Here is a 27,685-nt window from a genome sequence, read left to right on the forward strand (position 1 = left end):
ATCTAAGTTGTTTTTGTGTTGACCCAGACTGTCTCCTGATATTGTATCGTAAAAACTAGATGAAACCTTTACCTCCAGGGAACTTTTTTTAAAACCACCCTGAGAGCCAGTAATTAGCTCCAAGAATATTCACAAGTTATTTCCATTCATGCAGATTGTATCTGTAGACAGTGATTTTTACTGTCCCCTTATTTTCTTCCTAATACATCGCACAACTACCAGCGGGACTGTTTGATAGATGTGTTGCATTGAAAAGGGATGCTGTGGTGTGAATACCTGAAATCCCCAAAAGCTTGGGGAGCTGTGTGAAATGTAAACAAGAACAAAATGCAATGATTTGCAAACCTCATAAATCCGGATTTTATTCATGGTGAAACACAGAAAACAGGAAGAGGAATGACGTCCCCTTCTTGTCTGATATAGGATTGTAGATGCTCCGGTCCATGATGCGCCAGAAAGGTCTGGACTGCACTTAAGCTAGTTCAACACTGGACTCCTCTAGTATGAAGTCATGCTGTTGTTTTAGGTGTTTGTTTTTTTAGGGATTTTTTCACCGTGTTTACTTCTTCGAAACTCTAAGATGCTCCTTTCATGCCCACTCATGTTACTCACTGTTTACCAGTTAACAAAATATTCCTCCAGCTGTTTCTTTTTAGTACCACTTACTTTTCCAGCCTTTTGTTGCCCGTCTCCCAACTTTTCTCAAAACATGTTTAAAATGAGCAAAAATATTTCATGAAATAAAATGAATAAAATGATGTTTAGACATCTTTGTGAGGACAGAACATTGGGATCAACAGTCACTTGTTGCAGAGGTCCCCAACCTTTTTGGCGCTACGGACCCGTTTATGTCCGACAATATTTTCACAGACAGGCCTTTTAAGGTGTCGCAGATAAATACAACGAAATAAAACCAGTACCGGTAACAAAAAAAGAAGATTTATTCAAACGATATAAAACTAATGATAAAAACTGATTAAAACCCCTGAAAACCATGAATTTCACACCCGAGCCTCAACTCTCGCAGCCTGGTACCAAACGACTCACGGACCGGTACCAGTCTGTGGACCGGGGGTTGGGACCGCTGGCTTCAAAATCCCCATCCTCATGAGTTTGAAGGCATTTTTGAGGCTCAAAATGTGGTTTTAGTGTCAGGGTTAGGATTAGGTTATGGTGAGGTTTGGCACTCGTTTTTGATGGTTAGGGTGAGCAGCTAGGGAACGTGTTATGCCAATGAGATGTCCTCACTGAGATATGAAAACGTGTGTGTGTGTGAACTGACTGAATCCTTCTCGTTTGCAGCAGAGGACATTTGCAGCCAGCCCTTTCTCTGATCCCTTCACGGTGAAGATCAGTGGGGTTATTCGACAACCACAAGAAGACCCAGAGATGCTGTGGGTGATGGGTCCGGTGCTGGCAGTCATTCTGATTATCATTATAGTCATCGCTATTTTACTCTTCAAAAGGTGAGCATGACACACGCAACAGCAGACACTGCGAGGACACACACTGGTTATTTTTGGAGTGACGCCTCCAACAGATGCAGAAAACATTAATCGTTGATCACATCAGACTCATAAAAATACTGAAAACACTGTTTTTTACAAGCACATTTTAATTTCTGTTAACATTTTCCTTCACAAGGCCTTTACTGCTTTGACTTCAGTGAATATTCAAGTAAAGACAAAGGTTCCTGTTTTGTTAAAATGCTAAATTATTAAATTAATGTAGTGGATCTATCAGTGACTGAATATGATTTTAATCAGTTTTAGTACATACCCTAATTTGCAATAGTAGGAAGGAAGAATTTCTTTTTAAGAGGAAATGATCGCAGCAGAACCAGGCGTAGGAAACAGCAGCTTTATGGAACGTGTCAGGGTAAAACGAGCGCACAGAGATAGCAACAGAACCCAAACTATGGAAGACAAAGGACGAAATGTAATGATATGCAATACAGTAGAAAAGAAATACTCAATACATGATGGGAAGTCCTCCATCGGGCTGAGCCTGTAGTGACATATCTAAGAGATCGTTCAAGATGACCTGATTCAGCCCTAATTTTCCTTTATTATCAAAAAGGAAAATTTTAAGTATGATCTTAAAAGTGAAAAGGGTGTTTGTCTCCTGAACTCAAACTGGGACCTGGATCCACAGGAAGGATATCTGAAGCTCTGTCTCCCATCCTATTTTAAGGGAGTCTATGAACCACAAAGAAGCCTGCAGGCTGAGAGGGAAGGGCTTCACTGGGATAATATGAATATGAGGTTTTTAAGATTATATAGCACCAAGTCACAACAACAGTCACCTCAAGGTGCTTAATATTGCAACGTAAAGACCCTAGAGTAATACAGAGACTGGTTAGGGTTAGCAGCTAGGGGCCCTCCATGAACAGTGGGAAGGAAAAACTTCCTTTTAACAGGAAGAAACCCCTGATAGGACCAGGCTCAGTGAGGGGCGGGGCCATCTGCTGCGCTGGTTGAAGCTGAGGGGAGGGAGACAGGACAAAAGACACACTGTGGAAGAGAGACAGACATTAATAACAACTCATAATTAAATGGTTTATAAACAAATGGTGAAAGAAGGAGAAACGCTCAGTGCATCATGGGAAGCCTGTGGAGGGTGAATTCAGGGTCACTCGATCCAGCTTTAAGCTCTGTCAAAAAGCAAAGTAAATGAAGTAAATTAGTAAGACACCATTTCCTCTCCATCTTGTGAGTAATCTGCTTTAAAGTGGGTATTTGAGAGTGAGACCATGGTGTCACGTCACTGGGCGCTCTGATAGTTCAAGACTTTGAATGTGAGCAGAGGAGAAAAACTAGAAAGATCCATTTTTCTAGTTTTTCCTGAATTCTCTCACTGCAGCATTTTGGTAAAATAACAAAAAATGGAATACACTCACACCTAAATTACTTTTTCTAGTTACCGCTTTGTCATTTCAGTTAGCAGAGCAGTTTGTTCATATATATTTTTATAAACTTTATTTTAAAAAAAAAAAACGTTTACATGTCAAACTATCAGATGTAAAAAAAAAAATTACACTTTTATTCCCTGAAATTAAGTAACAGAAGCATCAGGATACAGATGATCCTTTTTCGTCATCTGCTGTGAGAGAAGCAACACTTTTGGTAAACCTTGGAGGCAGTACATGCTCATTGTGTTCCTCCTCATATCATCGAGCTGAGTCCACAGAGAGACCTGAAGCATTTTCTTCAGCACAACAGATGACAAGAAGATTTTATTAGAACCGAGTGCCAGGAAACGGTCAGAGTGGAAGATTTTCTAGAATAGAGACAGACATTTGTCTTGTTTGAGCCGGCCTGAAGGCAAAGGTCCTCCATGGCATATGAGAGGGAGGTGCTGCGAGCTACCTCGCGGCCCTGCTCTTCAAGCCTGACAGTTGGCTCGTGCTTCCTGTTCTTGGGTCAAACATCTGGAGTTACTGACTGGGCTGACGAGGGCCTCCATATGGCTGCTGCGCTGCTCAGAGGCACAACTTGTTTTGTCTTTTTCCTCATTCTTCCTTTTGCTGTAGTCCAACGTCAAACAAAATCCTTAAGCCTGACATGATTCCATTTATTTTGAAAATCATGAAACTTGAATTAGGTCATTAGTCACAAGAAAAGTTTTCAACAGTTAGCTTTTGTATACCAATATCGACTCATGCATGCTAAACTGAAATATAAAGAGGCTGCTTGGTATTGTTTCACTTACAAATTTTGTTGAGGGGAAAACTGATGCAAAAGTTGGAATTAATACCAACCATAGAAATGGATAGCCATGGGTTTATGACCCAGAAGTGACCAGAAGGTGCAGTGTTGTTATTAGCTTAGCCAGGAGGCTAGGTTAGCATGCTGCATTCATAAACTATACAGGTCCAATTCACAGCCATCGGCTAATTCATTCCAAATAAAAAAGAAAAAGACAGGATTTGTCTCACCAGCAGCACAAATACTGCAGATAGATGGACTGAGACGAAGCCTAGCAGCTACACCCTGCTGCGTCACCTCCCACCTATCAATAAACGCAGCCAACCCCTCATGTAGACTTTATGCTTTAACAAAATGAAAAACACAAATTCATCCACCACACGGCTGCTATGAAGAGGGGAAGTAGCTCCAGAGCAGTTTTTTGTAAACATGTTTATTTCTGCTGTAAGCTTCAACACTTTCACTCGGGAGTCTGTGACTCTTGGCTGGCTTTTAGAGCCAGTCTCCAATGACCATTAGAAGAACTTTGGTTTTTGGCCCTTTCAGCACTGTGGGTTGATGTTTAGAGGAGACGGCTGCTTCATCACGTTCCACAGACTGTGAAACCAGCCTTCCATTCAGGTTATACAGTAATTTGTTCCAGGTTGCTCTGTGCAAATCATTAGAAATATTGAAAACACTCTCTCTTTGTTCATGTACTACATCAGATTTTATTAGAAAATGAGATCAGGTCAAAGATGAGATGAAGGAGTAGTTTGTGAGGTGAAGCAATGAACTCTGTCAGGTCCTCTGACGACTTGTAAATGAATCCTCTCTGTTTCTTCCTCCTTGTTAACTGTCTGCCTACTTTCTGTGGATGCAGCAAACAAGAAAGGTTAGTGCTCCTGTCTGTTTCCACCCTCCCATCCTCCAACCTCTCCTGCCTGCCCTTGCACATCGTGCATGCTGTGTAAACATGCTTTGTGGGTCAGACGTGTCTACATTTGCTGACAGTGATGATTTGAAGTGACAGATACTTGTTTCTGTTACACGTTCAAATCACACCCCCACGTCAGTGTCTCTGAGCTGTCTTCTTTTTGTTTGGTTTTCAGGCATATCGGCTTCAATTGACAGCCGCTCTAAGCATGTGTGTCTTCAGTGTCAGCGTGTGAGACTACATTTTAGCATGTTTGTCTCTTTGTGCGTCTGTTGTTCTGCTGTTCAGCTCTGTGTCGAGTGTCGAGTTCACAAATCCGGCTGATCTTTCCCTCCAGAATAATTCTCCCTTCATGCTTTCTTCACCTCTCAGCCCCTCACACACCTGCAGAAGCAGCCTTCAAAACAAATTGTAGACATGGAAAAATCGAATCCTGATATCACCAAGAGGCAATAACTGACATCACAATGGCATTTCACTCTCCTGTTTGTGTTACCTGCAAAAAACATGCTGAATACACACCTGTGAATATATGTGTCACGTATGCGTGGGCTGATTGATGATGTATGGGCTCCATTTACTTTCCACAGTCCCTAATTCAAAATGTATAAAATATATATAATATCCGTTTATCAAGAGATGTTTTAAATATAAGGACGTTCTGTTTCAAGGTGAAACACTCAGGTTTGCCTGCACTTCAACCCTAATGTAGTTATTACATTTAAGGAATGCAAATTAACGGTTCATTTAAAGGGGCTATAGCTGTTTGAGCTGAGCAGATGAATTTCAGTGTCATATTTCTGTTTTAAAGGAGTCATTTGCATTTCTCATTGTCTGTGTAGCAGCCGTGCAATGCAGTCTCGTATCGCCACATTTCCAGAGAGGGGGTGTTGAGTTGCCCACTCTTTATTTGCATAAAGTTTGGGTCGAGGCTACTTTATGCAAATCAGGTGTGTCTGAAAATCTTTGAAAGGCAGTTGATGATCTTAAATCAGTGTTTGAAAAGTAAATGGAGAAAGCTTCTACTGTGCAGTTCAGTAGCATACTGTAAATATTAGGTCATACTTACACGTTTAATATTCCCAAGTACAACAGATACTTCACTAATGATAAAGCCCTGTTAAATAAATACCAACATTTGAACTGATTTCACTCATTTTGTTTGGAAAACTGTGTCATCTTATCACAAGAAGGGTCTGGATGTGACTCATCTGGACGTCTAAGGAGTTTAGAAGTGCTGAGAAATAAAAGATGCCCCTTCAACCAAATTGAGCTATAACAGGATGTATTTTTCTGGCTCGCCACCGTTCACTTTTTAATCAATTCTTAATGTTCTTTTGATGCTTGGTATGACGCCTTCAGCGTCTTCTTTGAGCGTCTTCTTTGAGCGTCTTCCTTGAGCGTCTTCTTTGAGCGTCGTCTTTGAGCGTCGTCTTTGAGCGGGTTTTAGCTGAAATTCTGTGCAACCCTGGAATCAGGAACCAAGACTGGACACATTGTTACCCATCGACAGATTTTATTCACGTATCCAGTCCAGGGTCAAGTGACTGAGTAAACCTTAGGTTGCTGGTCTGTTTCAGGAATTATATTGTTACTGATTTTAAGTCTGTGTTTATTGTTTAGTAGATACTTTTCTTGGGCCATAAAATAAAATTTAAAACAAATACATTAAAATTCCTATAAAATTGAAAAGTCAGAGCAAACCAGTTCAATATTGCAAATAGGAAGACACTGCTTGCAGCCAAAGTTTTAGTCCTCAGACATTCTACAACGCTTTTCATCATCTATAAAGTATGCTCAAATTACGTGTAATCCTTATTGTTTTTTGCACAATAGCTTGTTGCAGATTATTTTTTCCCAGTATTTTCCAGAAAATAAAGTTTAGAAATTTGCTCATTCGGAGTCATTAATACCCATTTGGCCTGTTGGTACATTATGTAACATTAAATTGGTTTTGCTTTTTCTCCAGGAAACGAACGTCTCCAGCCAAGGATGAGCACATGGCAGGAGTGAAGGACTCGCTGCTGGCCCACTCGTCAGATCCTGTGGAGATGAGGAGACTCAACTATCAGACACAAGGCATGGACACACAAACACATGCACATGCAAACATTCAGCCCCATAAACAGACTTTTACTGAGGTCTAAATTTTTACCAGTTGCATCCAGTTTCTGTTTCTAAAGGTGCTGAGAAATTATCACTGAAGGATTGTGTTACTGAATCCATTGACACCCAGAAATATAATGAAGGATCCTGTTTTTGAGGTGACAGGTGACAACTGACTGTCAGATTCAGTTTCTCAAGTATCAGTGTCACCTCAGTCATTTTTGGATGAGACTTACACGGTTTTAAAACTTGTGTTTTAGTGTCTGTGCAAGAAAATGAAACAACTGCTTTAGAAAATATCTTCATTCATATTTGGCACTTTGTCTCCATGTTGTTGTTCTTTTCATGTCAGAAGTGATATTTTCATGAGAGGGTGGAGTCCTAAGTTAGCAAGTTTAGCAACGTGATTTTATAGATTTTTTTTTAGTTCAATTTAATTTCATCAGTTAAGTTTTAGTTACATAGAGCCAAATCACAACAACAGTTGTCTTAAGGCGCTTCATATTTTAGGTAAAGACACTACAATGTTACAAAATAACCCCAACAATCAGACGACCCCCTATGAGCAAGCACTTAGCGACAGTGGGAGGGAAAAGTCTCTTTTAACAGGAAGAAACCTCGGGCAGAACCAGGCTCAGGCTGGTTGGGGGTGAAATTTTAAGAATGCCTTGCTCAGACACAGACTGACTGACTTTGCATTCATTCCAGTAATGAATGCAAAGTAACAAATAAATCACATTTCTTGGACAGTCAGTTAATCTAACCATTTTGTTTATCACATACTTTAATTAAAAATGCGCCATCACTACACACACTGTCAGGAGGGCCATATATTAGCATGAATTTAAACATCTAGTGCTAATTATTGATGCAAAACTGAAAAACTGACTCCCACTCATGTTTGTCACAGTGATTTCATTCACTGCCTCCTATTCCCTTACTCCGTTACTTTGAAAACGTGGCGTTAAAACAAAGTGTGTGTGAGACATCATACTTCTGCATTTTGTTAACTTCATTATCGTGCTGTTAAAGCCTGGGTGGCATATTGTTTCTGGGGCAGCCGTGTCTGCTAATGCATGTTTTTGGAGGCAGGAAGTCCGTCTATAATTAAACAGTTTTCAGCTGGCTTAGTCTGGTGTTTATTTCTGAGAAAAATGTCTGATTTCCATCCATAATTTTCATGTGAAAAAGCATGTAAACACTCTAAGGTTGTGTGCATCGGGACATAATAAAACAAAATCACCTGGTCTGTACCAGGTTCTAAAATTAGATAAGTACACTGCTGGTCAAAAGTTTCAGAAAACCCCACTTTTTCCTGTTTTTATTGAAAATTATGCCGTTTATTGTCTCATTGCACTTTGAAATGAAAGTATAGTACAAATAAACAATTGGAAGCAAGAAATCTTGGAATCAATTTATAGACTGTGGTGGGGCGTGGTCTGCGGTGCCGTGCAGGGAGGGCGGACGCACCTGCTCGGCATCCGTAATCACGCCCGCCAAGTTAAAACACGGGGACGCAGGTGTGTGTGGTGTTGTTTCGTGGTGAGAAGTGTAAATAAAATGGCTCTGAATGTTGATCTGTGGTCCCGCCGTGCCTTATTCTCACCACATAGACCAAAATGTATTCTCCGCTTTGACTCATCACAGTCGCCTCCTTTGGCTGATAACAGCTGAACACACTTGTGTCATTCTTTCTACAATAGAAATCAAAGTTGTTCCCATATCTGTTGCAGAGGTTCCCATAGATGCGTGGCACACTGCTTTTATTTTAATCCAGAACACCTGCAGAAATCAGTAACACCACCTTTCGAGGCTTGATCAGCCTCCTGCAGAACAGCTTTAAATTGTTCACCCGTTTTGTGTTCCCTGAAAAAAGGACTTTTTGTATGATTGTGAAATACAGACTATTTTTAGTTTTGCTGAAACCTTTTAACCTCTGGCGGTTCATCTCTTACCTTTTGTACCGTTTCAATTCATTGGACTTGAACAACTTGAATTGCAGTAAAACTGGAAAAATGGAGGTGTTCTCAAGCTTTTCACTGGCAGTGTATAACATGTGATATTTTAAACACATCATTACTAATTCGTCAGAGACAAATGCAGAAGCGCTGTATGAATAAAATACATATTTACGGTGTCCATGGAAAGAGGTGCAAGTGGCAGCCAGGTTCTACTAATTAACTGCACTTGATGAGCAAGTGTATCAAAGCAGAGGTTTTGACAGTTGTCTGGTCTGGAGCATTCAGGTGTGTTGACACAAAATGCAAAGATGACAGAATAAAGACATCAGCAGTGATTTCAGGGAAATCTTGTTGTTGCCCATCAATCTGGAAAGGGATATAAAACCATTTCCAAATGATTTAAAGTCATTCTGCAGTTACAAAGATTATTGTCAAATGGAGAAACATTCAAAATAGTCACCAGTCTTCCCAGTATGTGCAAGTCTCAATTTCACCACAAGGTCAAACTGTGCAATCTGCAAAAAATGCAAATGCTTCGTCTTCTGGTCTACAGGACTCGGTAAGCACGTCAAATGTTAAAGTTCAGTTCATTTTTATTTCAAACATATACAGTCACCAACATTTCATAATATTTTTGGGACATGGACACCTTGAAGTCTTTTTGTCAGACATGATCTCTTCTATCTAATTTGAGAGCGTCTGTCCAACAGCTACAGGAAGCCTTGGATGAAAATGGCCCACAGAAGAAAGGGAATAATAACAAGAGCACCAGCAAATCTGTTAGGAGAAAAGAAAATAACCAAGGTGTCAAAGCCCAGACCTCAACCTGAATGAAGTACAATGACAAACTCTTAAGAAAGCTTTGCCTTGGCTTAGTTTTTGTTGAATAAGAATGATGCTAAATTTGTAAGTTATGGCCTGATGCATGAAACCTTAGATTTTCTTTCCACATGATTGTGCAATCAAAGACTAAACTTACCATGAAAACAATTGGAGTGAGATATTTCTATTCAGATGTTCAAAAGAGAAATCTAATGTCTTGAGCTGTCCATTCACCCTGACCTCCTAGCGAGGACTTTGTCCCAGTAACTTAGTAACCCTTTATTCCCATAAGAATTACTTATAAACAATTAGTTTTTATATTTTTGGTCTGCATGCATACTGTAGCTCTGTTTGTCTGTTTTATCGTCTCTTTGTGTCCTCATTCATTCTCCCATCTGACTGTTTAACTGATTTTTAGCTTTGTTTTTCATCTGTTCTACGCCTCCCAGCATCTTCTCTTATCCTTTTCTCCCACCTGTCTTTCAGTGGGAAGTTTTAAGCATAAAGTATGTCATTGTTTTTTTTGTCCACGTTCTTCTCTCTTGAGATGGGTGGCATTTACCTGTGGTGGCAGCAGTAGGAGGGATTTTGGCAGATGTTGTTTACTCGAGCATAAATTCATCAGCTCACTTGACAACCTCTGCGCGCTGGGTGGCCTCGACGTTACTCATAACAAAACACTGGAAAAAATGACAGATGATACCATGATAATGAAGTCAAACTGTGATCTCTTTTTTTTTTTTTCAATAAAATGGAAACGCTCCACAACTTTTAGTTGTCAGTTCGGGTGACCGGGGCCATTTTACTTTTGTAGAATTTCCAGGTTCATATCAGGTAACAGAATTAAATTATGAAAATCTTCATTTCCCTCTTTAATATAATGTGTATACAACAGGATTTTCATGATAATCTTAAAAAAACAAACAAGTAATGATATAAATTTATTTAAACTTCACAGCTTTTCATTTTATTTTCTACTTCCATCATGGACTTCCTTATATCACTCTACAGGTATGGCCATCAGGTGAACTAAATCAATAAAATACAAATGCAGCCACAGAGATAATCTGCAGCTTTTGGGTTGGTGTCCAAACTACTGACTCGTGCTGTATAATCATTGTTTTTTCTCTAGAGGTTTTTCCAGTTTAAATATTGTCATTTAGTTCCATTTATGTCTGTCTAGCAGGGCAGTAAGCCTCATGTGCACCTTCTAAATGAATTGCAGTGGAATTAATGGACGATTTGATCCAGTATGAGTCGCTGGGTGTTGTCCCTCAGTAGTTTTCAATTAGTTAACCAATCAGAAGAAAGTAGGCTTTCTGAAACGGGAACAGGGCTTGAAGAGACAGGAGCTAAAGCAGGTTAAAGAACCCAATGCAGACAACGTAGGCAGACTGATTAACAGAAGGCCACTCAATGAAGCTGACGCAGAGTTTAAAGACAATATAATCCAAACAAGCTCACGAGATCACAGAAGGAAATGCATGAAAGACTGAGGCAAAGATAGAACTATATATACACATGGAGTGAATAAGGGATTGGAGACAGTTGGGACAGAGGTGCAGACGATCAAAACAGTAAAGTACAAATAAACACGAGGCACAGGAGCAAACTCCTGAAGTACAACAGGAGCTAACTCGGTGGATGACCGCGATACACAAGCTGTGCTGAACAAAGGCAACTGTGAGGAAACTAAACTCAAATAACAGAGAACAGTAACTACACACTAGCTACAATTCAAACACAACGAGAGATACAAGGCTTAAAACACAAGGGTGCAAAAAGTTCACAACTTTCACAAAGTTCACAAGCTTCAAAGAATACATAAACAAACATGATACACAAGGGATGATAACGTAGTAACTACTAAACAGGAATGAATGCAAAACACAAGGAAACACAAAACTGACTCTGCAGAAGCCAAAGATTTAAAAAGTGTTATAATAGTTTTATAAATGAAGGGAAATCATTCACACAGGAATACACTAACACAAAAGACCAACAACACTTTGTGTGCTTATGTTCGTTCGTCTGGTCATGATCTCGAACTCTGAGCATGTTACTACTTCAGCTTGAGCTAATTATTTTTGCCCTGCTTGTGAAACAATCAGGGCTGAAGGCGCACTCAGACACGAGCTGGTACTCACTGCTTCTGCTGTTTTTTAATTTGCTCCCTTCTGAGATAATGGCAGCCAAACTCGCTGTAACTTCCCACCAAGGCTCATTCTGGGACATCTGTGGCAACCGAAGAAAGCGCAGAGCAAAATAAGGAAACACGAGTCTGTATCTGAAAAAGAAAATCTCTTCTTCAGCACCAAACACATCACCATAAAAGTCTTGTTGGAACAACATCAAGTTTTAGTGTTTCTATTAAGCATTCACATATACAGAATTCACATATAGTGACGAGTTGATAAAATTGTTACATGTTACTAATGATTGCCTCTATTTTATGCTACACGCTGCTATTTTGGTTACAGTATGGATGAGATTGGAGTAGATGAGGATGCAGAGGCGCTGGATCAAAGTTCCAAAAACGCTCCAAACTTTCAGTGTTTTTGCTTCTGTTGCAACCTGACGTCTTTGCAACACGTAGCTTAAATGGACACTCTTGGACAACTGTTAGGCCACGCCCAACGCTGTTAGGCCACACCTAATCAATGTGCTCTCATGTAGTTACACATGTTTAGTCTTAATATTTGCACCATTTTGTAATATTTTGGAGTTATTTTATTCAAAACAAGCACTGTTGGAAATGAAAGTTCTCTCAGCAACATAATCTTAATCTTGGTTGGACTGTATAAAGTAGATCTGCTCTCCCATTTGCTGCAATCATAAATCAATAACTACAACAACACCTTTGATCTCATGTCGAGTGTATTTATTGCATATTTCTTGCTTTAGCACAAAATCAAACTTAGACTTTAGTCCAATCAGTCCACAGCACCAAGGTCAGCCTCAATTGTGACAGATTTGCTTATGATGCTGCTTTCAGACCCATACTTCTAAATATAAAGGTTTTTGTTTTGTTGTTCCAGGTATCATTCAGCACATATGACATATATTGTTTAAATTATCACAGCGAGCAATTTCAGGTTCAATAAACATTCATTTTACCCAAATGATTTTGTTCGTAATGTAGCAAAGACTGAAGTTGTGAATTAAGTTTGCAATAATTTTACAACACTGGCAAAAAACAAAAAGACGTTCACTATATTATTACTCGGGTGAGTTACTGAGGTCTTGTGATTGGTTATCGTACCCAAATCCTTTTAGAAGCAGCCATCTTGGCCAGAGTCTGAGCAGCTATTCTGAAGCTGCTGTGTAAATGAAAGTGAAAAGACAAAGTTAAAATTTGGCACAGTGACAGTAAAACCACTTTAATACAATCATGACTTAAATCAAATAAAAACATGCTGTGCATAGACAGGTTCCAGGACATAAACATCTCAGTCCAGAGCATTAAACAGATACTGTGCTGGTTTATTATGGCTGCAAGTTTTTTTAAATGCATCTTACATATATTGGTACATATGCTTCTGGTTTCAGCTGTTTTTTCCTCTCTGGGACAGTAGTGAGAAAATCACCACTACAATAAATTTCAATGACTCTGTTACAGAGTCATTGATCACACCCAACCTAAACCAATGTGTCTGTGAGATGACGATGAACGTGTGTCTAAAAGAATGTCGTTTGCATTAAGATCTCCTTAGCAAATATGTAAAGTATACTTCACTGGGAATGAAGGACCTTCAAACACAGGGGTAAGGGCCTTTAAGTGTCAAGAGTAAGATGATGAGCTTCTTGAGGCTTTAATGCTCCTTGCCTAAAGAAATCCTCATTTTGAAAATGAAAAAAGGGAGACGTTTTATTCTTGGCAGCTGTGGTTAAACACAGATGTAAGAGTGCCAAGAACCAAACATCCAAAGGTGCTAATAACAGCAATGTTGGACCAAGACAGCCCAGTTTAACCCAAAATGGACAGCTGAGTCGGACCACTTCAAATGAAACCAAAGAACAAACAGATACGAAGCACAGTCAGTTTATTGATTACAGTGAAACTGATGTTAAATTCTTTTAAATGTTATTTAGCCATCTGGGAAAGTTGTGTTCAGCGTCTCTTAAGTCTTTGCTGAGTAGGGCAGCTCCTTCCTCACTGTTCCTTGTGTCCTCTTGTCCTAACTGACCCCTGTGCTTTGGTTTTGCCTCATCTTTCCCACACAGGTTCCAGTGTCCTCAGTTGCCCGAATACTCCAAGTTAGTTTTCAATCCTCCTGTGTTTTACTAATGTTTCCTTTCATTCCTGCCTGGTGCCCTTTTCTGTTTTACATAGAAGCCTTTAGAAGTAGAGACCTCCCATTTATCACCATCACCTTCTCTTCTCATGACCATGTCAGCTATTTTACACCAAGTGGGTTTCATTAGCGCTAAATGTAGACTGTCTATCTAATTGAATAAAGCAATACATCTACCATTAAGTTAAAATATATACATATATATTTGACCACATCAGTTAAAAATGCTGTATTTTTTGCACCCCAGCCACCTTCCCACTCACCTACTGCTTTATGGGATTTCTTTAACCAATCAGCATGCTAGTTGGTGCTCATCTGCAGCGTGGTTACAGCATGCTGTTGAAGAGCTGCACAGCCAGACATCATCCCTCTGCTCAGCACACAGCACTCTCGCTGTCACCTCATATCACTGCGACCAGTTAACACTGAGCCTTCAACATGCATCTGCACTCTGTGTGCGCACACATTTCTGTGCATGTGTGTCTGTGATGGACGGCACTCACCACTCTCGCTGTCTCTGCAGGGATGAGGGAACATCCTCCCATCGCTGTTTGTGACCTGGCCGACCACATTGAGAGACTCAAGGCCAACGATGGTCTGCACTTCTCTCAGGAGTACGAGGTAAATGTCCCTGCTCTTATACACGCCTTTCAAGTAAAGCAATGCACATTTCAGCCACTGTCAGTTATTTCAGATTTTATAAGCTAGTTTTCCGTAGAAAAAGACCTAGATGTGTAATAGGAAAGCCACAATTACTGTGGTGTACAAGCGTGTGAGAATTGATCCTTCATGGTTCAAAATGGAGAATTAGGTCAGTTGTAAAGTGGGAGGTGTATTGCTGCGGACCTGAGTGAATGCAGTGCTGAGTTTACAGGTTGTTTGGATCAGTTTTTCTGATGTTTTGGCTAAAAGTTGTTTTCTGTTACCAGAGTTTGCACTGCAGTCATTGCTGCATACTCTCGGCTGTGTGTAGAGGGGTTCACATGAACACAAAGATGTGCTCTTTTTGGCTTTGAACCTGATTTAGCTTGAAAAACTCAACTTGTATAAAAATGTTCTAGCTTTTTGAGAAATATATTTTTTCTAACAAAAACAGCTGGATTCAGATGATTTATTTACCTTTTTTTGTTTGCATGTCTGCTTCTTCATACCAGTCTGCTCCTCTGAATAAGCACAATCTAAGCACACACATATTCAGTGAGCGTGTCCTTGCAGTTGTCCTCTTTTTAAAACAGAACAGTTCTTCTTTGCCTTAATAATTGATTATAAAGTCACTTTAGAATAAGTGCTCACTTACGAATGTTAATCTCGAACTTTCTGGGTTCTAATTTTATGAGCAGCTTCTTCATCCTTCAGCCATCTTTAACTTGTTTTCTCTCGAGCACTTGAATACTCTCAACCTCTCCTGTGGTGAAAGTCATCGTCTCTTTCCACCTTGATGACAGCCCTGCAGCTTCTCTCTCTTTTGTCTGGTTTGACGCCTCGTACTAACATGCTGCTCCAGCTACACCTGCATAGAACAATATTAGCTCAAAGGGAGCTTTGTGTGGGAGGTGCCAATTATGAGCTTAAAATAAGTCAGTGCTTTTTAAAGACAATAAATAAGTGAATTTCCTTATACTAGTCAACACTATAGATCAGTTGTTTGTTTTTTAAAAACTGAGCTGATATCAGCCTGAATAAAATACAATGGCATAATATCTTTAGCCCCTCTTGAAGAAGTGAAGAGAAAATAATCTCCTTTGCTGACTCAAAACTTTCTTTTTCTTGATTTTTGGCCATCTTTAAACCTACTGTTTGTTTCACTCAGTCCACGTTTAAACATACATATTTACACAAACCCATCTGTAAAATCAGCATTTTATTTTGTAACTAAAATACCTCACACAGCACATTTTCCAAGAACCATTTTGCCCCCTGAGATGTTTTCATTTGTGTTGGCCGAGCATTACAGAGTTAAAGTTTAGATTAGCCAAAAAAAAGGATGCTGCTAAGTATGCATGACTTCTCTGCTTCCTTTCCAAGAATAATATTCGACTGCTTTTACCTACTGTAAGAGCCAGTGAGGGATTATGGCTTGTTGATGTCCTACAAAGGAAGGTAATTTGCATTTAAAGTGGTGAATTTCCAAGCGGATAAACCAGGACAGATGGGTGCACTGTTTATGCACAGCAGAAGGAAGGGGGCATATAAATTATGAAACAGCAACTGAATCAACTTTTCCACCTTTCCCATTTTTTCTTACCTCTGTGATGCAATGGAGGGAACTTTCTGCAGACAAGTTGTCCTGTTTGCAAAACAAGACGGTTCAGTTCAGATACGAACGTTTTGGTTTGAATGATCTGTTAAATATGATTCTTCAGGAATTATCTACAGATCCCACAGAAATTAATAACACCTTTGTCTCGTATTATAAAACCCTATATAAATCTGACAGCCCACTGGACCTGGTAAGCCAAAATGCTTTCTTGGATAGATTGATCTTTCCCTGTATTTCTGAGGATATGAAAAATGAATTGGAGAGAGAGAAATAAATTTCAATGACGTTTCTGATGCCATTACGAACATGAGAGGTGGTAAGGCTTCGGGTCCTGACGGGCTTCCGATAGATATTTACAAGCTATTTAAAGCAAAATTAATTCCCCCATTATTAGATGTTTATTTGGAATCCTATGAAACAGGTCGCCTCCCTGCTACATTTCGTAGTGCCCTGATCACTCTCATTCTAAAACCGAGCAAAGCGCCAGCCGAAAGCGGTTCTTACAGACCCATATCGCTGTTAAATTCTGACTCCAAAATCATAGCTAAGGCTCTGGCTACGAGGCTGGAGAGGGCTCTTCCAGCCATTATACACGGAGATCAAAATGGTTTCGTTCAAAATCGTCAGGGGTTCCACAACGTGAGGAGAGTTCTCAATATAATCCACGAATGTGAAGAGTCACCTGATACTGCAATGCTATCACTCGACGCGGAGAAGGCGTTCGATCGAGTTGAATGGCCCTATCTAATTGAGGTGCTTAAGCGTTTTGGATTTGGTGATCACTTCTGCCGATGGATTGAAATTTTACTTGCTGATTCGGTTGCAATGGTATCTACCAATAATCTCATCTCTAGTCCTTTTGAGCTATCTCGAGGCACCAGGCAAGGGTCTCCGATTTCACCTCTGCTTTTTGTACTAGCCATGGAACCTTTAGCGATAGCAATTAGATCACATCCCTCGATCCATGGTATTAAAATCGGGGAGATGCTACACAAAATTGCAATGTACGCTGACGATACTGTTGTGTTTCTATCACACCTTGCAGAATCAATACCATCTCTCCTGAAGCTATTCGATCAATTTAGCAGTTTCTCTGGGTTCAAAGTGAACGAAGAAAAATCATCCATTATGTTTTTAAATATGAACGAGAGGTTGAAACCAGTTGTATCCCACCCATTTGTGAATGCCGCAGAGGGATTTAAATATTTAGGCATCAGAGTAACCCCAACGATAAGCAATCTTAGTTCAGCCAATTATGAGCCCTTGGTGGTAGGGTTGTCGGATGAGATCACTAGATTAATATCATTGCCTCTTTCTTTACTGGGAAGAATAAACATAGTGAAGATGACTATATCACCTAAATTCCTATATATCTTTCAGTCAATCCCGCTGGCCCCTCCTCCTCCTTTTTTTTCCAAGACCAGAAAGCTTCTTTCTAATTTCATCTGGAACAATAGGAAGCCAAGACTCAGACTCTCCCTCTTGTATTTACCATATGATAGGGGAGGACTACAGTTTCCAAATTTAAAATGCTACTATTGGGCTGCTCAGCTGAGGACCACTATGTTTTGGTTTTCAAACGATATTTCCCTTCCCTGGTTAGCAACTGAAAGAATGTCCTCAAAGGGTCTGTCGTTAAATAGCTATTTATACTCAGCACCCTTTAAAACTTTAAAGAAAATTACTACTAATCCCTTTGTAAAAAACACTGTTGTTGTTTGGCATGAAGTACAAAAAATGTTGAATGACTCTCCTGGGTTGTCCTGTTTCTCCCCAATTTGGGGTAATGAACTCTTTGCCCCAGCTAAGAATGACATGGGCTTTAAAGCTTGGCTGAACAAGGGCATTGCGAAACTACAGGACGTATATGAGGAATATTCTCTAATGTCATTCAGTGAATTAAGGGCAAAGTTTGATTTACCGCAGAAACACTTTTTTAAGTATCTACAACTTAGAAGTTTTATTCTGGCACACTTAAACAATTCAGTGCACCAACCCCCACTCTCCATCCTAGAAACTCATGTTACAAAAAACTGTTTTGGTAAAAGACTGGTGTCCCAGTTTTATAGCATGTTAGTTGGATAACTCTGATAGTAAAAGACGGGAGTGGATTAGTGACTTACAAGAAGATATTTCATATACTGAATGGGGTAAAATATGTTCAAAAACACACACTCAAACCATTAACACTCGTTTGAGAATGATACAATTTAATTGGATAAGGCGAACATACATATCCCCTGTACAATTAAATAAATTTGATCCTAATATAATTGATCTATGCTATAAGTGTAATAGGCATCAGGGTACACTATATCACTGCCTGTGGAAATGTGAAGAGATCCAAAAATTTTGGAGCTCTGTGTTAAAATATATCTCTCAGATCACAACTTCTCCTGTACCGCTTTGCCCTAAGTTATGCATTGTAGGCTTGTATCCAGATGACTGTACTCTGTCGTGTGAGGAAAGAAGAATGGTCGATCTTTGTTTGCTACAGGCCAAACGCTGTATCGCCTTATGCTGGAAGAATGTTGGTTGCCCCTCTTTTAACCACTGGTTAAATAACTTAACATCGAGTTTAGCTCTTGAGAAACTGACCTATATTGTTAGAAAGAAGGCTTCTGAATTTTACAACATCTGGAAGATATTTTTGGATCTACTGAGGAGTGGGGATGTGGGGGGGGGGGGGGGATGAGTGAATAAGACAACTAGATAATGAATAATGTCTGACTTGCTGTTGGGAATATACTGTGTAACCTATATTATGATTTTTTTTTTTGATTTTTTTTTTTAATTGTATTTATTTGTATGGTTTGCTATCTTAATTTATTTAACTATGCATTTATTTGGAATCTTTTAGGATTAACACTTCAATTATCGTTATTACTATTAATATTATTATTATTATTATTATTTTAATGACTGCCATACGTTCATTTTATGTTGGTGTTGATACTGTTGAAAAAACAAATAAACATACGTTTAAAAAAAAATATGATTCTTCAGATGGAGAAAAGGAAATGCACAAAACTAGGTTTAGATGTCTTTGAAAATGAAATTTGATTTCTGATCACAAAAGTGTAAACTGTTAAAAAACAATATCATTGTTATTGTTATGACAGCAAGCTGCTGTATCGCTTCAAGCATCTTGAATTTGGGGTCCGAGAGAGACTTTTTTAGACACGTTCTTGTTTAGAAGATCATTAAAATGTCAGGTGGTCTTATCCATAAACCATACTGTGGATGAAACATGGATTTAGCGATCATGACTCATCCACTGGTTCAGATGTTGAAACCTTAGCTTGCTTAACAGCGACGGCACTCTGTTGTTACAACAAACTGCACAACAGGCAGACATATTATTTTCCATTAAAAATGCTCCAAAGACATCAGCATCACAAACAAGTCAAAAGGTCAGTAAAAGAACTGAAGTTTTTGGCCTTGGCTTCATTTTCAAAACATCTGCGCGGCTACAAGTCCTAGTATCAAGTCTTAGATGATTATTAATTAGCATTGTTGTTGCCTTTCTCGATTACATGAAGTTTTAAGAAGGCAACTTCTCCACAGAGCAACCATTTGCCACACATGCTGAAGTGTGATTGAGAAAGGATTTTCCAGAGGATGAGGCCAAAGCCTTTCAGAGCAGCAGGCTGACACTGGAGAGCACATTGTTGGGACGTGAGCCCAAAGTCTGCACAAGTGTCTAAAACCAGCCTGCAGAGCACATTTATTAACTTTCTCCAAGACTTAGAATAAGAAATGCAATTATTCATTCAAATTCCATTTTTTAAAAATAAGTAATGCAGACAACAAGTTTAGTGTTTGTATCCACTTGTGATGACATCCTGAGTGTGTGATGTGTAAGATGCTTCTCAGGCATGTGCACTAAAGAGTTCATTAAACTTTGATCAGGACAGAAGTGACAGAAGCATAAGGTCTCACACACTCACACACACACACTCTCTCACACTCTCACACACACACACACACACACACACACACTCTCACACTCTCACACACACACACACACACACTGTCCCCTGTCCTGTTGCAAAGGAGGCCCCCGTCATTAGTCCACAGTGAGAGCAGCAAGGCTTGAAATGAAAAGCTGATAATGGCTGTGTTTAAAATGAGACCTGCCAGAGGATCCACAGCTTGTTACGTCTGATAAATGGGCCAGTCTGTTTGGGGACTACTGGAGACCACTTCATATAACGCATATGGCCCTGAAACAGTGATTCCCTTCATTATATCATAATGGTTACATCTGCTATTTTGGCTGTATCAAATGGTTTGCACAAGTAAAACTTATTTTGGGCTGATGCTCAGGACTCCTTACAGGATTTCTAATATGATCATTTTTAACTCAACCTCAACATTTTTATTCGTGGACTCTTCTAGAGTAGTATGAGTCACAGTCACTGTTAGTTTGTTCACTGCCCAAAACAAGACAGCCCCCCGCCCTCTGAACTAAATGTCTTCTAATTGGTTGTCCCTTAAAAGAAAGAAGTTTTGAAAGGATTACAGGCGGGGCTTCTGTGCTGACAGCTGGAACTGTGTGCCTGGGACGAATAGACCACACCCACCCTGATGGGTGCGGTCTATTCGTCCAGACAATTTGGGATTCATCCTCAAGGTCAATATGCAGACTGAAAAATCCAGGGACTAATAGATGACACGGGAATATCTTTTATAACATCGTGCAGATCAAAGAGTAGAAAACTCATTTCAGTCTGAACCCTGAGCTTCTGGCTTAAAGGCATTAATTATTTTCACATAGATTGACCTCATTATTTGAAACTGGAACCAGTAGAACAGCATGTGACTGAAAGGGAAAGGCAGCCTAACACAGCTCTGTTGAAAGATCTGTTTCATATCTGCTGCCCTCAGCACTGCCATGAAAACTGCCCACACTGCTGCTCCAGGCCTTTTCCACCTCACAAACACCAGGCGAAACAAATTTCATTCGAGTCCCTTTAAATGTCTCAGTAAAGCATGGCAGTGAACCTGTGTGTACCACAGCCGGGCCTCCCATAGGTGCAACACAGTCAGCATTAAAGCATGTCTGTTTTTTTCTGCGGTGTCAATTATTAAAATGAATTTTTAGGATGGGCAGCTGCTCAGAGTGCATCAGAACTATCTCGGGTCACTTGCACAGAAAACATAACACAGGAGGAGATATTTTATGCCACTGTCAGTAAATCATCTGGGAACTAATCGCATATTAAAAACTGATGTGTCTGTTGATGATGTTATCTAAAATATTTTTGCTGAACTTCCAGTCAATCACAAGTACCAAAAGTCTGATGACTGTGCTGCAGTGTGACTGTCACTGTTTCTTTTTTTTTTATTTCATTTTCTGGCTTCTGCTGCTTGCACAGCAGGAGGGGTGGTGACAGTGGGGGGGTTTGAAACTTTGTTCAAAGATGAACCAAAAGAAACAAACCAAAACCAACACCAGCTGCCTACTGAGCAGGAATGTGTAACCTCTGCAATGCTGTGTGTGTGCACTCAAGATAATCTACACTTAATTACAGCTGTTATTAATGAAGCTGTGTTTACATCAGGGCTGCCACGATTAGTCGACTAGTCACGATTACGTCGACTATCAAAATCGTCGATGACTGATTTAATAGTCGACGCGTCGTTTGAAGCTTTGTAAGATCCCAAAAGACGCAGGAATAAGTAGCAGGATTTAAGAGTGTAATAACGGACTGAAACAGAAGATGGCAGCACTGCATGTACAAGGATGCCAGCTGCCGTTAAACCCCGAAGAAGAAGAAGTAGCTGTGTCCCAGAATTCATAGCGCAGCCCAGCTCAGTTTACAACAATGGCGGCAGCTAGTTAGTTTTAATATTACTCTTATTATTCTTTCTGGGTCACAAAATAAACGTTTAACATATTTTCAGGTGAGAATGTAGCTGTGTAAACCTCAAATATCTGCTCAGTTTATCAGGACACCACATATTTTCAAAAGCGCTCCGACGTTTTCGGAGACGTCTGTTACCCACTAGCTCGATAGCTAGCCGGGGGCTAGGCTCACTAGAGCCGTGAGAACACCGGACTCCCGGCAAATCGTTTTCAAACCCACCGCCGTCTTTCGCTACTCAGGTTAAACATATGAGTCACTTAGATAACTTAAACATGTTATTGTTTGGCTTTTTTCAGTATTTTATTTGTTTCTGAGTAAATCGGTTTGGCTGAGATCAAAGTTATAGTTTTTACACAGCTGAATAACATCAAGCAGACAGCTGATTATCAGAAGTGTGAGATGCTCGAGAATTTACTCCGGTGTCCTGTTATATTTTAGATAGCAAGGAGTTTATTAAACTTCACAGAAACAATCTGCAAATTTCATTAAAGTTTAATAAACTATCATCTTGTCTTTATTTTTAGTTAGCACATACCTTAAAGACTTAAAGCTGTAAGCTAATGATAGTTATATAAGAGCAGATGCTGCTGGTGCAATAAGCTGTACGTTTTAAGTTCAATGGATGATGATCTGATTAGTCGACTAATCGCAAAAATAATCGGTGACTAGTCGACTATCAAAATAATCGTTTGTGGCAGCCCTACCAGCTGTAAATAAAAACATTACATACAGCGGTGACTAGTCAATCAAAATGTAGCCACGAACTGAAGCTTATCCAGCTGTACCGTCTCTTTTCCTCTAAATGAGACCCTAAATTAGAAAATGAACGTCATGTTATATTTAATAAGACGTGAAACTAGTTAGTGAGATTATAAATGCGTCAGGCAAGTGTTTCCTGAGGTGATGTATCAAATGAGCAGTGGGGTATTTTCACATACAGTAAAGTTTATACTTTAGCCTGCTAGGGCTTGCCTCAGACGCTGAGCATTTAGTTGGTCTTTGCTGACAGTCAGCATGGCTGTGTGCTTGTACAATGCACCAACTATGCACACGACCCAGGCAGCATAATTTAGGTGGACTTTAAGAACCTGTAACAGGAATGACTCCTGGCGAGTCTCCAGATGTCCGTATCTGTAACAAAGTATAAAGACTTAAAACATAGTTTTGCAGCTTATTTTTTCAACTTTTTGTGGCCATTGCAATGAATGCAAGTTTAAAACAGTACCAAAAACACAGGCGACATCAACACTCTAACCAAATGCATGCCTGCAGGAGGAGCATAAAACTCCCGTAGTAATCTTGGCTGTTTTGATTGTCCATATCTCCCATAATGTTTTAGTCAGTCTAATCATTTTAGATTTGGAATTTGGTTTTTGTAAGTGTTACTTTTGGCTAATGTTTGATGGTTTATGTTGCCAATACCAGTTTTCCTGTACATAGATAGTGTTTAAACCTCTACCGAGGTTAGATTGTTTGAAATGTACTCATTCGTAATCATGAATTTATGTGACTTTAACTCTGACTGAATGACATTCATAGTAGTTTCTTTTTCCATTCAGCTGTAAGCCGCACAAAACATCGCTGAGGGCTGCAATTAGCAAACAAGGCGTACTTGGAAAACCCTGGTTGTAGAAGATGTGAACAAAGAACACATTTATGTATGTTTGAACAACAGTGTGAAATAAAATAGATGTAATGTGTGCCTGTGCCGTTTTGGGGGATTTAGTGTATTAAAGGTAAATCAGTTATAAATTGCAATCCACTAAATCTGCACACACTGAGTGTGTGCAGACACTCAGTGTCACATGCATGTGCTTCACAGAGGCCTGTTCCTCTCTCTGTGTTTACCTGCTTTGTTTTTTTTGTTTGTAGAAGCGCAGATGGTGATTACGCTGTCATCGCAGTAACTGATCTACATGTAGGCGGAGCACATTAGCAGTAATGTGAGTGGTTTGTCAGTGCAGTGTACTGGAAGCCTTACCTAACAGGCTGTTAAATAAGATGTGCTTTCAACCTGTTTCCCCATTGTCATTATTATCAGTTGTAGAGCGCAGCGCTGAGCAGCTATGCAACCAGTCAGAAAGAGAAAAAGCAGCGGGATATTAGAGCCCTCGCCACCGATTCATTTTTCCCGTGCATCGGTATCTGTGTGTTTATTTACAAGTGTGTGTGTGAGATTTCCTTTTTTCCAGGTGATGGGAGATAAGCAGTTGGAGCATAAAAGATCAATCAAGAATAACAGTATGCAGAATGCCATTTCAGTTAAACCTGTGCCTGTGCTCACAGCCAGCAATCGATAGAGACTGTTAACAGGCAGTAAACCTGCCTGGTTCATGTCAGCTCACAAGTGCAGCAGAGGTAAAGGAGGCAGAACGGCTCGCACGCTAATTGAAAGACTGGCAGGTTCCTCAAGTCCGCCTGTCAAAGTCACTGAACCCCAACTAATAGCCAAACCGGGTGATTAGGCAGCAACTTAAAAACAAATAAAGCTGACACTGGTTTCTTCATCAGGTCAAAATGAACTTTGTTCATTTGATTTGTGTTTCCTCCCACATTAAACTGAGGTTCTTTCCTTTGTTGGGCGACTGCATAAACAAAAAGCCGCTCAGTGGAGTCGTTAAAAACAGTGACTTTCTGCAGAGCTTCGTTAAAACAGCACATGTGGCTTGACCTTGCTCTCTAGTGCCCTTCTTATGTGTTGCTGGAAGTATTTGTGCCTCTTTCTTGCACCTGGTTCGACTCAATAAACATCACTTAGTAATCCAATAATTTCCTTTTGACATGATATTTTCTGTTGGCACAACCATGCATTCAACTACTGTTTCAAATCTATACGTAAATTGTCCAACGAAATTGTTCCGACAAGATGATGTAGCTAAAGGTTGATATCAGGGTAGCAAACATAATGTAGTTACTCACTGACTTCATCCTGCTCAGCTTTGAAATATCACCTGAAGCAGTGACTCTGCACTACATATTTCAGCAAATTCAATTATGCAGCTTAAGTAGTTGATGAGTCATTCTTGAGCCTCTGATCATTATACTTTTGCATAATTTAGGCTTCAGCAGAAACTTGTTTTGCTGTTCTCCTGTGAGTCTCTGCGTCTCTACCTCTGCTCACAGGTGCTTTTCAGCCGGCTCATATAATACAGCGACCCCATCTCACTTGAGTTTGACTGCTTTCCTGCCTCTGCCTTACTGTTGGTACCGAGAAATAAAATCGAACACAGGTCCTTATCTCTTCACTTTAAATATGATGCAAGTGGTCCCCATCGTTCAGTCTCATATGAGGAAAAAGACATGTCTAAGGCCATTGTCCTAAACCTCACCTCAGTGCTTTCCTTGATTCACCACACACCGAGCCAGTGGGTGGGTGGGTGGATGAGATTTTAGGAGTGGAATGTGGATTCAGGGGCTTAAAGATCAACCAGGTGATGGAGCTGCAGGCTGAAGGAGGGATGATGAATTTATGTCACATATATCGGCCTGCACTCTTCTCTCAAAGAAGAGTAAAGATGCTCTCTCACCCACCTCTCACTCCCAATGCTTGTGTGTCCAGTCTATTGATCCAGGACAGCAGTTCACCTGGGAGCACTCCAACCTGGAGGTCAACAAGCCAAAGAACCGTTATGCAAATGTTATTGCTTACGACCACTCCAGGGTCATCCTCACACCCGTGGACGGTGAGAAACAAGCAGTACTCGACCTCCATTTTCTGATCTGCTGCCATTTGTTTTTGTTTGCTCATTATGTCCAACTGTGCTTCTTGCTTAAGGAGTTCCAGGTAGTGACTATATAAATGCCAACTACATTGACGGGTACAGGAAACAGAACGCTTACATCGCTACCCAGGGTCCGCTGCCAGAGACGCTAAGTGACTTCTGGAGGATGGTATGGGAGCAGAGGACATGCACCATCGTTATGATGACTCGCCTGGAGGAGAAGTCACGGGTGAGCTCCATTCATTTGCAGGAAGTATCAGACAGTTTTTTATGGCCTGAACCTATACATAAAGCTTTTTCTGGCACTTCCTTCAGGGCTATTTTTGGGGGGTTAAAGAAGTTATATACTCTGGGAGAATCTCCTGCGTGGGGCATCTGAAACCAGAACAACCTGAACAACCTCAAAACCAAGCGACCTAGACAAAACCAGATGAATAGAAGCACAAAAAGTGGGAAAGATGTCAAATTTCAAATCTGGAGTGGTGGATAAGAGACAGACAGTGGCTGAGGTTCAGCAGGCTAGACAGCGAGTAAGGAGAGAGGCTGGTGTTAATGGAAATAAAACGTTGTTTTCTGTCTGTTTTACAGCAGTTCCAATCAAAAACACATAATAAACACTAAACACACCTCTGTCTAACATGCAGGGACGCTCTGCTTGTAGCATCCTGTGCACTTTGGCTGTGTATGTTTGCAGACTTGCAGCTCTAATGCAGACAGAGAACAATAAACAATAACAGAACACTAGCAGCCTAGACCCACTGCAGCACAACTAAGAGAGCATGCAGAGTCATGTGATCCAGTCCTAACTAAATCTATAATAATCTATATAATCTAAAAAGAAAAGTTTTAAGCCTGATCTTAAATGTAGAGAGGCTGTCTCCCAAATCCAGACTGGGAGCATGTATAATGTAAGTGGACCTGGTCCCAGCACATAACCCTGTGATTCCATATATAATATATATGTGGTTCGGTACATAATTACAAAAATAAAGTATATGAAGAAGACTCTCAAAAGAAGATCATTTGTAACCTTCATTCATGCTGTTTCTGTGCTGAGATGAATTCTGAATCGGACTCAAACATTTGTCTGCAGGTGATCAGTTCGGTGTTTGTCAGCCACGTTTTCAAAAACGTTTGAAATAAAAGGAAGGTTATAAATTGGTCTGTGATTAGCTTACACAGCTGAGTCAAGTAAAGGCTTTTATAAAGTAACGGTTTAATTAGCAGCACCTTAAAAGCCCGTGGACTGTAGCCCATTAAGCAATAGATTCATCATATTTAAAATTTAAAAACAATAATTAATGGGGAAGCTTCTTTGGGCGGTCTTCTAGGAATGGGGTCTGAAAGCCACATTGATGGTTTAGAGGAAGAAATCTTTAACGTTATAATATAAGTAAATATCAGGAGTTATTACAGGTGCTGTACTTGACAGCTGTAAATGTTTTTTCACTAATAGCTGCAGTTTTATTTATGAAGAAATTCATGAAGTGTTTGCCAGTTAAAGTTAAAGGAATATGTCCAGTTGAATTTAGAAAACTACAAACTGCACAAAGTTGCCTGACACGTAAGTGACTGTGTGTGAACCAAGGGTGTCAGACTGCTTTAGTCCTCTGCCATCCATCTATTCACTTTCCTAATTATCAAGCTTAGGCTCACATGGCCCATATCTCCTGGAGGCTATCCTGGCTGTTCAGGTGAAATACACTCTGGACAAGCTGATAGTCCCCATCACATGACTAATGCAGAAAGACAGACAAGCATAGACTCTTGCATGTGACCTATTAAGAATCACCAATGAGCCTGACACCATATCTGTGGACTGTGTGAGGAAGCGGGCAGAGGAAATCTGCACAGCAGCACCTTCAGGAACTTTCTTCCTGTGAGGCAGGAGTGCTTATCAGTGCAATGTTCTGCTACTACAAAAAAGTCTTCAACCATCAAGTTTATGTGTACCATACAAACTTCTGACACGAAGCGACCCCCAAAAAGAGCATCAGCTGCAAAAAAACTAAAAATCCCTGGT

General features: G+C 40.1%; 1 protein-coding gene across 15 annotated transcripts in view; it reads left to right on the forward strand.

Moving 5' to 3' along the window:
- ptprfa (protein tyrosine phosphatase receptor type Fa) overlaps positions 1 to 27,685 on the forward strand; it is a 340,154-nt gene that overhangs the window by 289,868 nt on the left and 22,601 nt on the right. For 11 of the 15 annotated variants that reach the window (XM_040030501.1, XM_040030485.1, XM_040030545.1 and 8 more), the window contains 7 exons: positions 1,303 to 1,466; positions 4,570 to 4,581; positions 6,593 to 6,702; positions 13,737 to 13,769; positions 14,331 to 14,428; positions 25,500 to 25,623; positions 25,716 to 25,891. In XM_040030501.1, coding sequence (XP_039886435.1) covers positions 1,303 to 1,466; positions 4,570 to 4,581; positions 6,593 to 6,702; positions 13,737 to 13,769; positions 14,331 to 14,428; positions 25,500 to 25,623; positions 25,716 to 25,891 — 717 coding nt within the window. The remainder of the gene's footprint in view (positions 1 to 1,302; positions 1,467 to 4,569; positions 4,582 to 6,592; positions 6,703 to 13,736; positions 13,770 to 14,330; positions 14,429 to 25,499; positions 25,624 to 25,715; positions 25,892 to 27,685) is intronic. The other 4 variants (XM_040030531.1, XM_040030560.1, XM_040030551.1 and 1 more) reach the window with 4 other exon arrangements.

This window comes from Simochromis diagramma, unplaced genomic scaffold (genome assembly GCF_900408965.1).
Source record: "Simochromis diagramma unplaced genomic scaffold, fSimDia1.1 OVJJ01000334.1, whole genome shotgun sequence".
Classification (NCBI taxonomy): Eukaryota; Metazoa; Chordata; class Actinopteri; order Cichliformes; family Cichlidae; genus Simochromis; species Simochromis diagramma.